Genomic DNA, 13,423 nt, shown 5'->3' with positions numbered 1-13,423 from the left:
ATATAATTCTAAACGGTGTAGTGACTCCTTTTGTCTTTCCTGTCCTTTTCAGTCCACACCCACTTCCCTTTGTCCACCAAGCCYTCATATCGGCTTAGCCCACTAGGGAACCTCCCCTATCATTTCCTTGTAACCATATCTACTGTGTTGTTTGTTTGTGCATTTATGTGATTATTTAGTTAGTTAGTAAATAAATGATTAAGACAATTGATGTATGGATGATTCATGGTAAAGGCTGGGTTTGTGCAGATAACCAACTATTTACGACATTTGGAATGAGACTAACGTGAGGTAAAGAATAATTCCTTAATTAGAAGACTAATTGATCAGATATTAAAATATTATAACTTTGTAATTTGAAGATTTTCCTTGGTCCCCCGACTTCCTAGTTAATTACATTTACATGATTAGTTCAATCACATAATAATTACAGAGAATTGATTTGATAAAATAAAATCACTAAAATCACTTTAAMGATGCCAAAAACACGACACTTGACAAGACGCATGTTATTTCTTGTCATTGATTGCTATGCACGGACCCGGTAACAATGACAATCTCAGCCCATTCACAGCACAGCAGTAGCCACTGACAAAGAAGTCCCTCCCTTAATAAAGGCCATTATGTAGTCAAACTGTGTAACCAGCTCTTACAGACGTTTTCTCAATCAATACAGTGTTTAAAAGCAGTATGAAACATTTACTCTGCCTACAATGATTCATAGGCTACTCTTGGCACAATCAAGCACTCGTTATGGCATTTCACTGAAACACGACATGACCCCCCTGAACATAGAGGAGCCTTCAGAGATAGAGGCAGGAGGGTGGGTCACTGATTTCACTGCAATGGTTTAGAATGTGAAGTAGGTGGACCTCATGAGACGGTCGAGTCCCCCGAAACCCCCAGCATTGATTCACCCGACACCCTCAGCTTAGTGTGGACAGGATAGGTCACACTCTCTGGTTTACCAACACGCCTCCTGGAAAACGAGGATGGGGAATGATAGGCCATGTGACTCAGTCAAGACATTATTAATAGGAGTGTAATGCCCCTGAGTGACCTTGGCTGCAGCCTAATGGTGGAGTTTCCTAAAACATGAAYGACAATAACAAGGTGCTGAAGTTCACAGAAGGTAAGCCAATTAGTAGATAGAGGCAAGAAACAGTCTTAGCTTGCTCAATAGTTTGGCTAAGTAGCAGTTTTATCAAACGTTGAATAACTGAATAAAGAAGACATCCACATTTCAAGACACTGTCTTACTGGATCAATGACAGTAAAATTTATATGACATTTTAAGCAATCTTTATCATATTCATGTTTTTCTCTTGTTTTGACACATGAGCCTTTGCAGCTCTCCTTTGTCGCATGCCTGAAGCAGCTGCCTCGCTGCATTTGGGTTTAAATACTGAGGGTGCCTTTGTTGCCATGGCAGTCAGAGGGGGTCCCAAACCCCTGCCGGAAATGTGTTGCAGATTGACGTCCTAATGAGCTAGAATAGCATCCCGAAGGCCAGGGTCTCACCCAACGCTCCCATTCCCCTGGTGAGTGAGTGAGGTCCAAACCCCAAGGCTTCTCAGCTCCTACCAATTAACCCTGGCCTGCCCTGCTCCGCAAAGGTAATTTGTCGTCAGTGACAGGGGAGTCCCCAAGGAGCACCGGTGGGAGGATCTAGCAATGAGGCAGAACTAACAAAGTACTTTTTTTTATTTTGATATCATATTTATGCTGAAATAGATATTGGCTTTTTTGGTTTGTTGATTGTTGTTTGAAGCCGCAATGTTATTTGCTTTGATGCTAACTCTACAGATGGCCTCAGTCAAACTTTATCTTCCTTCTCAAATCCAAAACTATCTCCAACTTTATCTGTAACCTTTTTCTGTTTAGGATGAGTATCCGAGCGGGAGTTGTGTGGACAGTAGCCTATATATGCCACGATATTCTCTAAAAATGTACAAAATCAAAGCAAAAGATACTCTTTATTACTTTGCATGAAGTAACATTCACTACTTAAGAACATCAGAGGATTAGTCAATGCTTCATCATATCCCACTGGGCACAGATGTCAATTCAATGTCTATTCCACGTTGGTTCAACATAGTTTCATTGAAATTACGTGGAAACAATGTTGATTTGAACAGTGTGTGCTCAGTGGGATGATATTACCTTATTATTTTAGAAGTGGCTTATGGGAAGATGATATATTGTGAATAGTCTACCCATGCTAAGAGAGCATAGCAATAACAGACCAAATCGGCAAGGCAGAGGCTGTATTTTTGAAGAATATGAGAGGCGGATTGGAATTCACGCCACTCCACCTGTCCAAAATAGACTTGCACCCAGACATCCAATGTTTCATTGATTGCTGTTTTACAAAATACCACCTCTTACAGATAATAAATAGGGGACACAAAAATATTAAATCCAATATCTTTCTAATTACAGTCAGATAGACATTTCAGCTTAAGAAAACATGGAAAATATATCAGATCCTGAACATGCACATGGCACAGTTTCTCCTGTTCGTATTGACAATATGCAATCCTTGTTTAAATATCAGGCTTCCTGGAAGTCGCACACATCTTGGTTCACTCCCCCTCCAGATGGAACCATCTTATGAGACTCCTCTCTATTCTGGCAGCTCCCAATTCGATACTCCCAGATCTCCTATTATTCAACATGGGAATGCTATTTACTTCCTTGCCAAAGATAAAATATTTTCCCTTCTCAACAGATTCAAAGTTTGTGGGGCGAGAAAGCAAATGTTAGGAGAATTTCTCAGTTCATTCACTTTCAGAATTCAAGAGACGAAAGGAACATCAGAAAAACAGATGCGAGCAGAAATACTCTGTACTGTTTATAGTATTGATTCTATCTTTGTGTTTAAAATACATCCACTAAGGCAAGGTTACATACTTTTCTGTGAATACATAGCACATTTCCAAGGCGGTGGAGAGCAAAATAGTATATGCTATCATTAAAGACAAATGTTACTCATTGAAAAGCTTAATTTTATTCGGAGAAATTTGTAAATGGTACATTTTACGCCTTTTTCTTWAAAAAAAATAGCAATGTGTGTTGAGAACAATACATTATTAAAAGCTCCATAGCAAAATATCTAAACAACTCTTGTACGTACACTGACCAGTTTGAACAAAAAGTACAGCGTGTTGCAACAACACACAGACTATAGAAACGTGACAAGAAAAACCACAAGTTAATGGTGTAGGTTTCTGTACTTCTAAGTTCACTTTGAACCTAATTTGAAAAAATGTATGAATTGATTTGTGCTGCAAACAGCTCACACACGMAACACAGCCACTCTTTCTTTAGACTGCAAACAGACGGACTACCTGAGAGCTCCATCCCAAAACGACATGTGATCACACTTACAATTTACTAAGCAACACTGACAGTGAACAGCTAGAATTGTATTGCAGAATGATCTTGTCACACAAACAAACACATTGTTAGATTTAGGTCCAAGTAGTGGGCTTCATATAGCCTGGAACCAGATGTGTTTGTGCTTTCTTGCCAACTCATATGGTCCTCATCAGGTGGAAATGACRATAGGAGTTGGCAAGACAGCACAAACACGTCTGAGACCAGGTTTTGTAAGAGTTCCATTTAAAACCTGGTCTCAGAGCTCCCTCGTTTCATAGTGTTGCTCATGAACTGCTTATCGTGTTCAAAGCTGAGGTTATTGTGAGACCTGGAGATCATGAGCAGTTTCTCTTTCTTGGTGTAATCCTGTTTGACTGCTACCTGGGGCAGCTGCAGTCTGTCCATAGGATCCTCCTTGTTCTCCAGCTTCATGTAGCCTTTACTGTTGCTGCGGTCCAGCCGGGGCCAGCTGGGATGTTTCCTCTGCTCTGGCTTCACTGTTAGGGTGGTGGGCCTTCGATCCAGGTCCAGAGACTTGGAGTGAGAAGACAGCATGTGGAGGGAGTTGTTGGAGCCGAAGTCCTTGCGGGCAGTCCCGGGGGACAGGTACCTCCCACTGGCAGAGCCTGGGGACAGAGAGCTATGAGAGGACGAGAAGGAGTGGGACTCTGTGGCTGAGTTACTCCTGAGGAGCATGACGTCGGGAGGTTTGTAGGCTTTGGCAATGTCTGCCGGGACAGGCACAGCCAGGGACTCCACAGAGGGGGGTCGGGACCTAACACTAATGTGCTCCAGGTCCTCTGTGATGTTGTCCATGTCAGGCTCGTCGATCACACAGTTGTTGAGCTTGATAACGGGCAAGGTGAAAGCGCTGATCGAGGACGAGACGATTGACCTGGTCTGGCATCTCTTGGGGAAGCTGCTCTTCTCGTCCCTGTGGCGGCTGCCCTCATGCTGCAGACCAAAGATGGAGCCAGAGCGCTCTCTGTAGAATGAAGGCAGGAGACCATGCCCCCCTTTGGCCTCGTTGAGAAGACCCTCCTCGTCCTCCGTAGAGCTGGCCCTGCGAGACACCCTCACATTGTTCCCCATGCCGGGGAACCCTAGCAGGGTGTTAGCAGCAAGCTTGGAGGCACACTGGTTCTCATAGGTCCGGACCTCATGCTCCCTACAAGAGCCTGAGTAGGCCCCGTTCATGTACTTGTGCTCTTTGATCCTCAGGCTGTGGATGTCGATGACGGTGGAGTACATGTCTCTCATGTGGATCACCTTGGTCTCCCGGTCCCTGTTTTCGTGCAGGATGGCGTTGGCACAGATGAAGATGAAGATACCGATACCCATGGTGAAGGGGCCAAGCATCTTCATCTTCTCAGAGTGCAGGTGCTGCTCAAAGAACTGGGCCAGTGTACCGCTTTCCTCCCGGGTCACCCTAGTGTCGTTGGTGGATAGTTTGGCGTTGGCCGCTGCGAGGTCCTCTCTGTGTGGCCAGTAGCCCAGCACGGCCATGGCGATGCCCATCAGCAGGATCAATACACCCAGGATGAGGAAGAACCCAGAGGCAGAGTAGAGGCGGATCTTTCCCCTGACCACCACTACGTCGGCCCTGGGTTTGCGCTTGGCCCTCCTCTTCTCCTGGGCCTCTCCTGGGGCTGGGGACTGYATGGGCAGGTGGTGTTGGGAGCGGGCCGAGTCCTGCCTCTTCAGTGCAGCAAGGTGACCCGTAATCACTCCACCAGCTGAAATCATCACTACCGCTGTCCACGGCCCTGTAAAGACAAACAGAGAAGGGAAGTGAGACGCATCTGGTATGTTTACTGATGTCTCTTCTCTAGTTGCTGGGTTGCTGGCACTGTCCTCCTGGTATTCCCATGGTGGGAGGCAGAGCAACCTTAACCTTTTGGGGGGCGTCATCAAGCTGGGAACAGCATCTGCAGAAAGCATTAGCTTGCTTTGGTAATTAAGAATGATGACAATTATGTTCTAATATTAATTCTAGTCACAGCCCGTAGGCAACAATTCATCTGGCATCTAGTGTTTGCCCTCTTTGTTTTTCCTCGCTAAAAGAAAGGAGGACTTTTTTGGAAGCCAAAATGATGATTGAAATGGCAAATTGCATTATGTTTGTGAGCGAATGAATCCAGATTTAGCTGCGATATAGCACTTTACATTTACACATGTCCCCTGCCTTTTCCGCTCCAGCTGTTTGTATCTCTCTCTTATATACTGTGGGGAGAACAAGTATTTGATACACTGCCGATTTTGCAGGTTTTCCTACTTACAAAGCATGTAGAGGTCTGTCATTTTTATCATAGGTACACTTCAACTGTGAGAGACGGAATCTAAAACAAAAATCCAGAAAATCACATTGTAGGATTTTTAAGTAATTAAATCTGTCACTGTCTCGCTTTCTCTCTTACAGACACCACAGACAAGCACGCACAGATTCTCTTTTCCAAATTACTCCATCTATTTGTCATCTCAGGAGGAACATCTCATTTCCTAGTAGAAGGGTTTAAAGAAATATAAGAGGCCGTTACTTAGTCCCTATGATGTTAAACGGATCTTAAATTAAAAAGTATAGAATTAGTTATGGCAGTCTATCAATGGAGATGACTCACAAGGGACCTTGAAATATTTTACAGTAAAATAGAGCCTCAGCTAACACAAGCAGCACTGGTCAGTACTACTCAGTACTCAACCGTACTGACTACCATACACCATCATATTTCAACATTTGCCAATGGACCGTGACAATCAACTTATGGGAGAAATATGTTATCTTTTTAGGAACGGTCATCTCATTCAGTGTATCCAATAAAACCCCTTCAAAAGTACCAACAACCAGGTTGAAGGCAGGAGAGGTGCAGTAACATGGTGTTTCACCAAGAGGTGGGTGGAGGGAATCATCAACATCCTCTCTCTGTCAGCACTAACAACAGGAGGTACTGTAGTGTGGACAGGTTGTCATGTTTACACACCAGAGTGTGTCCGAGGAGCACACTCTCGCTCTATAGGGAATATTTACACTACCGGTCATAAGTTTTAGGTTCTTTATTTTTACTATTTTCTACATTGTAGAATATTAGTGAAGACATCAAAACTATGAAATAACACATATGGAATAATGTAGTAACCAAAAAAGTGTTAGACAAATCAAAATATATTTTATATTTGATTTTCGATATTCTTCAAATATCCACTCTTTGCCTTGCTGACAGCTTTGCACACTCTTGGCATTCTCTCAACCAGCTTCACCTGGAATGCTTTTCCAGCAGTCTTGAAGGTGTTCCCACATATGCTGAGCACTTGTTGGCTGCTTTTCCTTCACTCTGCGGTCCGACTCATCCCAAACCATCTCAATTTGGTTGAGGTCGGGGGACTGTGGAGGCCAGGTCATCTGATGCAGCACTCCATCACTCTCCTTGGTCAAATAGCTCTTACACAGCCTGGAGGTGTGTTGGGTCATTGTCCTGTTGAAAAACAAATGATCGTCTGTCCCACTAAGCCCAAACCAGATGGGATGGTGTATCGCTGCAGAATGCTGTGGTAGCCATGRTGGGTAAGTGTGCCTTGAATTCTAAATAAATCACAGACGGTGTTACCAGCAAAGCACCTTCACACCATAACACCTCCTCCCTCAGTCCTTTACTGTGGGAAATACACATGCGGAGATCATCCGTTCACCCACACCGTGTCTCACAAAGACACGGCGGTTGGAAACAAAAATCTCCAATTTGGACACATTTCCACCGGCCTAATGTCCATTGCTCGTGTTTCTTGGCCCAATCAAGTCTCTTCTTATTATTGGTGTCCTTTTAGTTGTGGTTTCTTTGCAGCAATTCGACCATGAAGGCCTGATTCACACAGTCTCCTCTGAACAGTTGATGTTGAGATGTGTCTGTTACTTTAACTCTGTGAAGATTTATTTGGGCTATAATTTCTGAGACTGGTAACTGTAATGAACTTATCCTCTGCAGCAGAGGTAACTCTGGGTCTTCCAATCCTGTGGCGGTCCTCATGAGAGCCAGTTTCATCATAGTGCGTGAATGTTTTTGCGACTGCACTTGAAGAAACTTTCAAAGTTCTTGAAATGTTCCATATTGACTGACCTTCATGTCTTAAAGTAATGATGGACTGTCATTTATCTTTGCTTATTTGAGCTGTTCTTGACATAATATGGACTTAGCCCTATTTGGTAAAAAAAAACATCTTCTGTATACCACCCCTACCTTGTCACAACACAACCGATTGGCTCAAACGCATTAAGAAGGAAAGAAATTGCAAATAAACTTTTAAGAAGGCACACCTGTTAATTTTGTAATGTAATCCGTTACATGTAAGGGATTGCAAAAAACGGTAACTGTAATCCGTCCATTACCACCATAAATATTGTTATCAGATTACAGATACTTTTGAAAAACTAGATGATTACTTTGAGGATTACTTTTAAATTCAGAAAGGATGCTCAATGATATTCAAATCAGCATTGACAATTTTTAGCCATGTTTTTACCACCTGAGCGAGTCTGACCACAAGTCAGAGACCACTATGATGACACACCAAATGTTTTTTAAATTACTTTATTTAACCTTTATTTAACTAGGGAAGTCAGTTAAGAACAAATTCTTATTTACAATGAAGGCCTACCCCGGCCAAACCCTAACCACTTTGGGCCAATTGTGCGCCGCCCTATGGGACTCCCAATCACGGCCTGGTTGTGATACAGCCTGGAATCAAACCAGGGTCTGTAGTGATGCCTCGAGCACTCAGATGCAGTGCCTTATACCGCTGCGCCACTCGGGAGCCCTGATAGATCGCGGGAAAATAGCAGGAACAGGCTTTTGTATGCTACAGTCCGAGCTATGTCTTCCAATGGTCTTCCAATCTGTAGTTGCTACATCCATTTTTGTATTTATACAGTTGAAGTCGGAAGTTTACATACACGTTAGCAAAATACATTTAAACTCAGTTTTTCACAATTCCTGACATTTAATCCTTGTAAAAATTCCCTGTCTTAGGTCAGTTAGGATCACCACTTTATTTTAAGAATGTGAAATGTCAGAATAATAATAATTTTGGCCCATTCCTCCTGACAGAGCTGGTGTAACTGAGTCAGTTTTGTAGGCCTCCTTGCTCGCACACGCTTTTTCAAGCTTCCCCCTTTTTCCTCCAAACATAACGATGGTCATTATGGCCAAACAGTTATATTTTTGTTTCATCAGACAAGAGGACATTTCTCCCAAAACTACGATCTTTGTCCCCATGTGCAGTTGCAAACCGTGCGAGCAAGGAGGCCTATAAACCTGACTCAGTTACACCAGCTCTGTCKGGAGGAATGGGACAAATTCATTTAACTTATTGTGGGAAGGTTGTGGAAGGCTACCTGAAACGTTTGACCCAAGTTAAACAATTTAAAGGCAATGCTACCAAATACTAATTGAGTGTATGTAAACTTCTGACCCACTCGACATGTGATGAAAGAAATAAAAGCTGAAATAAATCATTCTCTCTACTATTATTCTGACATTTCACATTCTTAAAATAAAGTGGTGATCCTAATTGACAGGGCAGGGYTTTTTCACTAGGATTAAATGTCAGGAATTTTGAAAAACTGAGTTTAAATTTATTTGCTAAGGTGTATGTAAACTTCCGACTACTGTTCAAAAGTTTGGGGTCACTTAGAAATGGCCTTGTTTTTTAAAGAAAAGGACATCTGTTGTCCATTAAAATAACATCAAATTGATCAGAAATACAGTGTAGACATTGTTAATGTTGTAAATGACTATTGTAGCTGGAAACGGCTGATTTTTAATATCTACATAGGCGTACAGATGCCCATTATCAACAACCATCACTCCTGTGATCCAATGGCACGTTGTGTTAGCTAATCCAAGTTTATCATTTTAAAAGACTAATTGATCATTAGAAAACCCTTTTGCGATTATGTTAGCACAGCTGAAAACTGTTGTTCTGATTAAAGAAGCAATAAAACTGGCCTTCTTTAGACTAGTTGAGTATCTGGAGCATCAGCATTTGTGGGTTAAATTACAAGCTCATTGTAAACATTGTAAATGTAAACAAACACTATATAGCCTCATAACATGGTTAAAACAAAACATTTTATATCACGGATGGTCAGTCCTTGCATCCATAGCTTTTTCTATTAATCTGAGAGTGGTTACATTTCTCCAGGCCCATCCCTCAGCTTTTTACCAAAACAGAGGCGGGGCACCGTTTTGTTATTGTTTCATCTGTGGATTTGCCCTTTAAACAGCTGCATACTATCAAGATATCAAAGTGTCACCAACAAAAAGGTTAACAATAGGCCTATAGCAAATGCAGCATATGACATTCATTTTTCACATGTACTGTAAATAGCACTTCTCAGTATTGCTCAAAGCATGCCATTCCATGAGGGCAGCATTTATTGTTCAACCGGAATCAATGAGTCCAATCAGTCCTCCATGACAACAAAATCACAAACAACAGAGTAGGGCTAGCTAATATGTCCTTAGTTTTGGGGTCACGCTCAGGTAAAACAATTTAGCTAATCTATACCTCCATATTTCCAAGTCCTATTCTTAAAGATCAAGGTGTGTAACATTTATTGGAATGACTGGAATTCTGATAGACTTTTGTTTTTAATGTAAAGTTATAATTTAATCATATTATTATATGTAATAGAAAGCGATGGGTTGGAAGAAGCCTGCATAACTTTAACATCCATAAATGTAACATCCAAATATGGCCAGTTATGTAAACTTTAACATTGATTTATCCTGCAATAGATGTTGTTCAATTGGTAACATACATGTTAGTCTTCTCTAATGCCTCTTAAGGGGAAAGTAATCTCAAAGAAACGGAAGGTAATCAGATTACTTTACCGAGTTTGGGTAATCCAAAAGTTACTTTATTTGATAACAATTTTGGACAGGTAACTAGTAACTAACAGATTACATTTAGAAAATAACCTACCCAACCCTGCATCTGAGTAGATCCCTCAAGGCACTTCCTTAGTAGTTTATGGTTACTGCACATGATTGCATGGTGAAAATACTAGATGTCATATGTTCGAATCTACAAAAATGTGTTATTCCCATTGCAGACAGAGAGGAGACTCTTGGGCGGATGCATGACAGTTGTATGACCCACTTCTCTGACTGTATCCATCCCCCACCCACCCAGTCCCCCCCCCCCCCCCCACCCAACATTAGGTCTGAAAGCAGGTGTGGGTGGTGTAGCCTTTTGATGTCGACTTATCTAAAGTTCACCATTAAATACCAGGATGAGGCGAGAGAGGAGCAGTGGGCGGCAGGGGGTGGATTATATCAATAAATCGGAGAGTGCAGTTCCTGTTGACTTTCTTTTCTTCTTTTTAACGATGTGTTTGGAACATAGAACATTGCTTGAATGCCACATATTTTTTTGCAAAAGGACACACAGGAAATCTAATAAGAGTAGGACAGCCCATGAGAATCATAAACATCCGTGGACGTGAAAAGACTATTCTGTCAGAGATAAAAACAGAATAGATGAAAAACAGACAATGATATGTCAGGGTGTCAGTGAAGATATATATGTGTGTTGAGTGTTGAAAACCAAATCTGGTCTTCTCAGATTGTAATGTGTCAAACTTGACATGAGTTTAAATGATCAGATAATGCAAAATGTTGAAGGAAAATGGCATATAATCAAAAATTCCCTTGCTGCTTTGGCAAATGATTTATTGACTGCAGCCATAGCAGATGAGATGAGGAGGAGGATTGTGGTCAGAGCATTATTGGTGTGATCAAGGGGGCAGCCTGGTCTCATAGACTAGACGTAACATAGTAAATGTACATCTGTGACGCTAAACTAGTATGATATGTTTGGTATGGTTACATAAGACAGATGGTGAAGTAAGTCAACCATTCCCATAACCCTAACCCTAACCCTTTAACCTAACTCCTAACTTTAACCCTAACCCTAACCCCTAACATCTAGCCTAGCTAACGTTAGCATTATCCACCTAGCTAACATTAGCCACAACATATTGTTATTTGTAACATATCATATAAAATGGATGATACCATATGAAACATAACATATCACTCTAATTGGAGTGTCTCGGATTTACATTTACTAGGTTACATCTACCCATGAGTCCAGGTTGAAGTGGGAGGTGTTGTTCCAGACGCTGCATAATGTCTGGATTAGAGAGTGAGTGCGAGAGAGAGAGAGAGAGAGAGAGCCGTGTCAGTAACTTCTAGACGGGCGCGTGTATGCAGTGTGTGGGTGGGCGGTGTAATGGTACCGCTGGTTCCAAGAAAATGAATCATTTGCACAGTAATGCAATAAACAATAATACAATCAATCACTGCATGTGCACGTGTAGAGATACAGTATGTAAAACCTACAAACACCAGATCAATAGAATATTTGCAGCTATGTTCCCATTTTCATTTAAAAAATGCCTGCCGGGTAAATTGTTTAAAACAGCTATTTACATTTACATTTAAGTCATTTAGCAGACGCTCTTATCCAGAGCGACTTAATAATAGCCTGTGATGAAACGATGGGGAGGAATTTTGAATTCACCAGAATAAAAGAAAAATTGAGAGATCAAAGTGGTGAGAAGGATAGAAATGATATTTGCTACGAGCGCAGCTCCATGAGACTACCCAGTCAATGGATTCGATAGATGAAAACATCTGTTTAAAGAAAGGTTCAAATAGAACCATGTAAATAATCGTTATTTTATTACAGAAAAGGCCATCGAGGACAATACGTTTTTCTTGAAGAATAATGTAATTGTTTCTTACCTGTAAAATATGGTGCTTCTTTCTAGCTGGTGTTATTTGCCCATTACGCATGGAAAATGATAACGCAAGCCATGTTTCTCAACACTCATGGTTGGCTTGCTATGTCCGTTTGTATTCCCATTACATCTATAATCGAGTGCCGATACGAAAAAGAATAAACTTCCAAAGAGAAAAGGTTTCAATGTTTCGCTCCATTTCCAAAACGCGCACCTGGACTGTTGGCCACACGGCTGTACTAACTGCTCCAAGCTGCGCAAGGCGCAGAGAATGTCTACTATTGTTTTACTGTCAACCTTCTCAACTTTTTGTCACTAAAGCCCGGTGATCCACACACAGTCGACTATAACAAATCAAATCCGTGTTCTGTTGAGCCCACTAACATTAACGTATTCACATCTGGGGACAAAGCGCTGTGAATCCTTTAGGAGTAGAACCAAGACGCCTTATGTCCACTTTCATTTCCTCCATGGAATGGTAGCCTGTAGATAGGCTCTCTCCACCAGCTGGCTTCAGCTCGGATTAATGCATTTATTTGGGATGTAGACTAGGAAAAGCATTGTACTCCCACAGTGAGTAGAAAAATACAAGAGAAAACTTATTTGAATAATATATGCGTGGAGAGGTCAAGCATCTGAATACAATATTACCATAATAGTTTACAATGTCGCCAATGCAAAGACAGTAATTGATGCAAATATTGATAACAAGTAGTAATCTAAGCTCCCTGCATGTTGCTTTCAATCTGGAGATGCAAATGATTGAGTTAACCAAGTCCTTTGATGATGACCATTTAAGAATGCAATCATTTATAATGTCTCCATAACACAGATATAATAGCCTATATAGCCACTGAATCCAGATTAAACTCATTCCCTGTTCCTACTGCCTACATGCTGTGATGAGCAAGCACACTCGGAGTAAACAACCAACTGTAGCTTATTGTAGCAGGAGCAATTAAAGGGTTAAAAGCCCAGAGATCTATATCGAAATGTTGCAGATGTTTGAGTCTGTCATTTCCTGTGTTTATGCAATGCAAGTCTGGCTCAACTGGATACAAAAAAAAAACATATTCACTGGGGGCTTCGAGAGAGCTAGGGCTTAAAGTGTACGTTGCTGGGTTTTTATAATAATTTCTCCACTGTGATACTGCCTAAATGTTCTCATTTGAAATGGGACTAACCCAACTTCTAGTATTGTTAGGTTCCACTTCAGCCTTTGGGGTTGAGGGGCTAAGAAAGGGT

At 41.5% G+C, this 13,423-nt stretch overlaps 1 protein-coding gene across 1 annotated transcript; it reads right to left on the bottom strand.

The window, feature by feature from the left end:
• Positions 1-1,959: 1,959 nt before the first annotated feature.
• Positions 1,960-13,126, bottom strand: tmem200a (transmembrane protein 200A). Its single transcript, XM_024000190.2, has 2 exons — positions 12,183-13,126; positions 1,960-5,147 (listed from the first exon to the last, which is right to left on the bottom strand). The coding sequence occupies exon 2, from the start codon at positions 5,125-5,127 to the stop codon at positions 3,625-3,627; it is 1,503 nt and encodes a 500-aa protein (XP_023855958.1). The 5' UTR covers positions 5,128-5,147; positions 12,183-13,126; the 3' UTR covers positions 1,960-3,624.
• Between the last annotated feature and the right edge of the window lie 297 nt (positions 13,127-13,423).

This window comes from Salvelinus sp. IW2-2015, linkage group LG14 (genome assembly GCF_002910315.2).
Source record: "Salvelinus sp. IW2-2015 linkage group LG14, ASM291031v2, whole genome shotgun sequence".
In the NCBI taxonomy this organism is placed as follows: domain Eukaryota; kingdom Metazoa; phylum Chordata; class Actinopteri; order Salmoniformes; family Salmonidae; genus Salvelinus; species Salvelinus sp. IW2-2015.
Note: the sequence above shows the minus strand (reverse complement) of the source record. Positions and strands in the feature narration are given on the sequence as shown.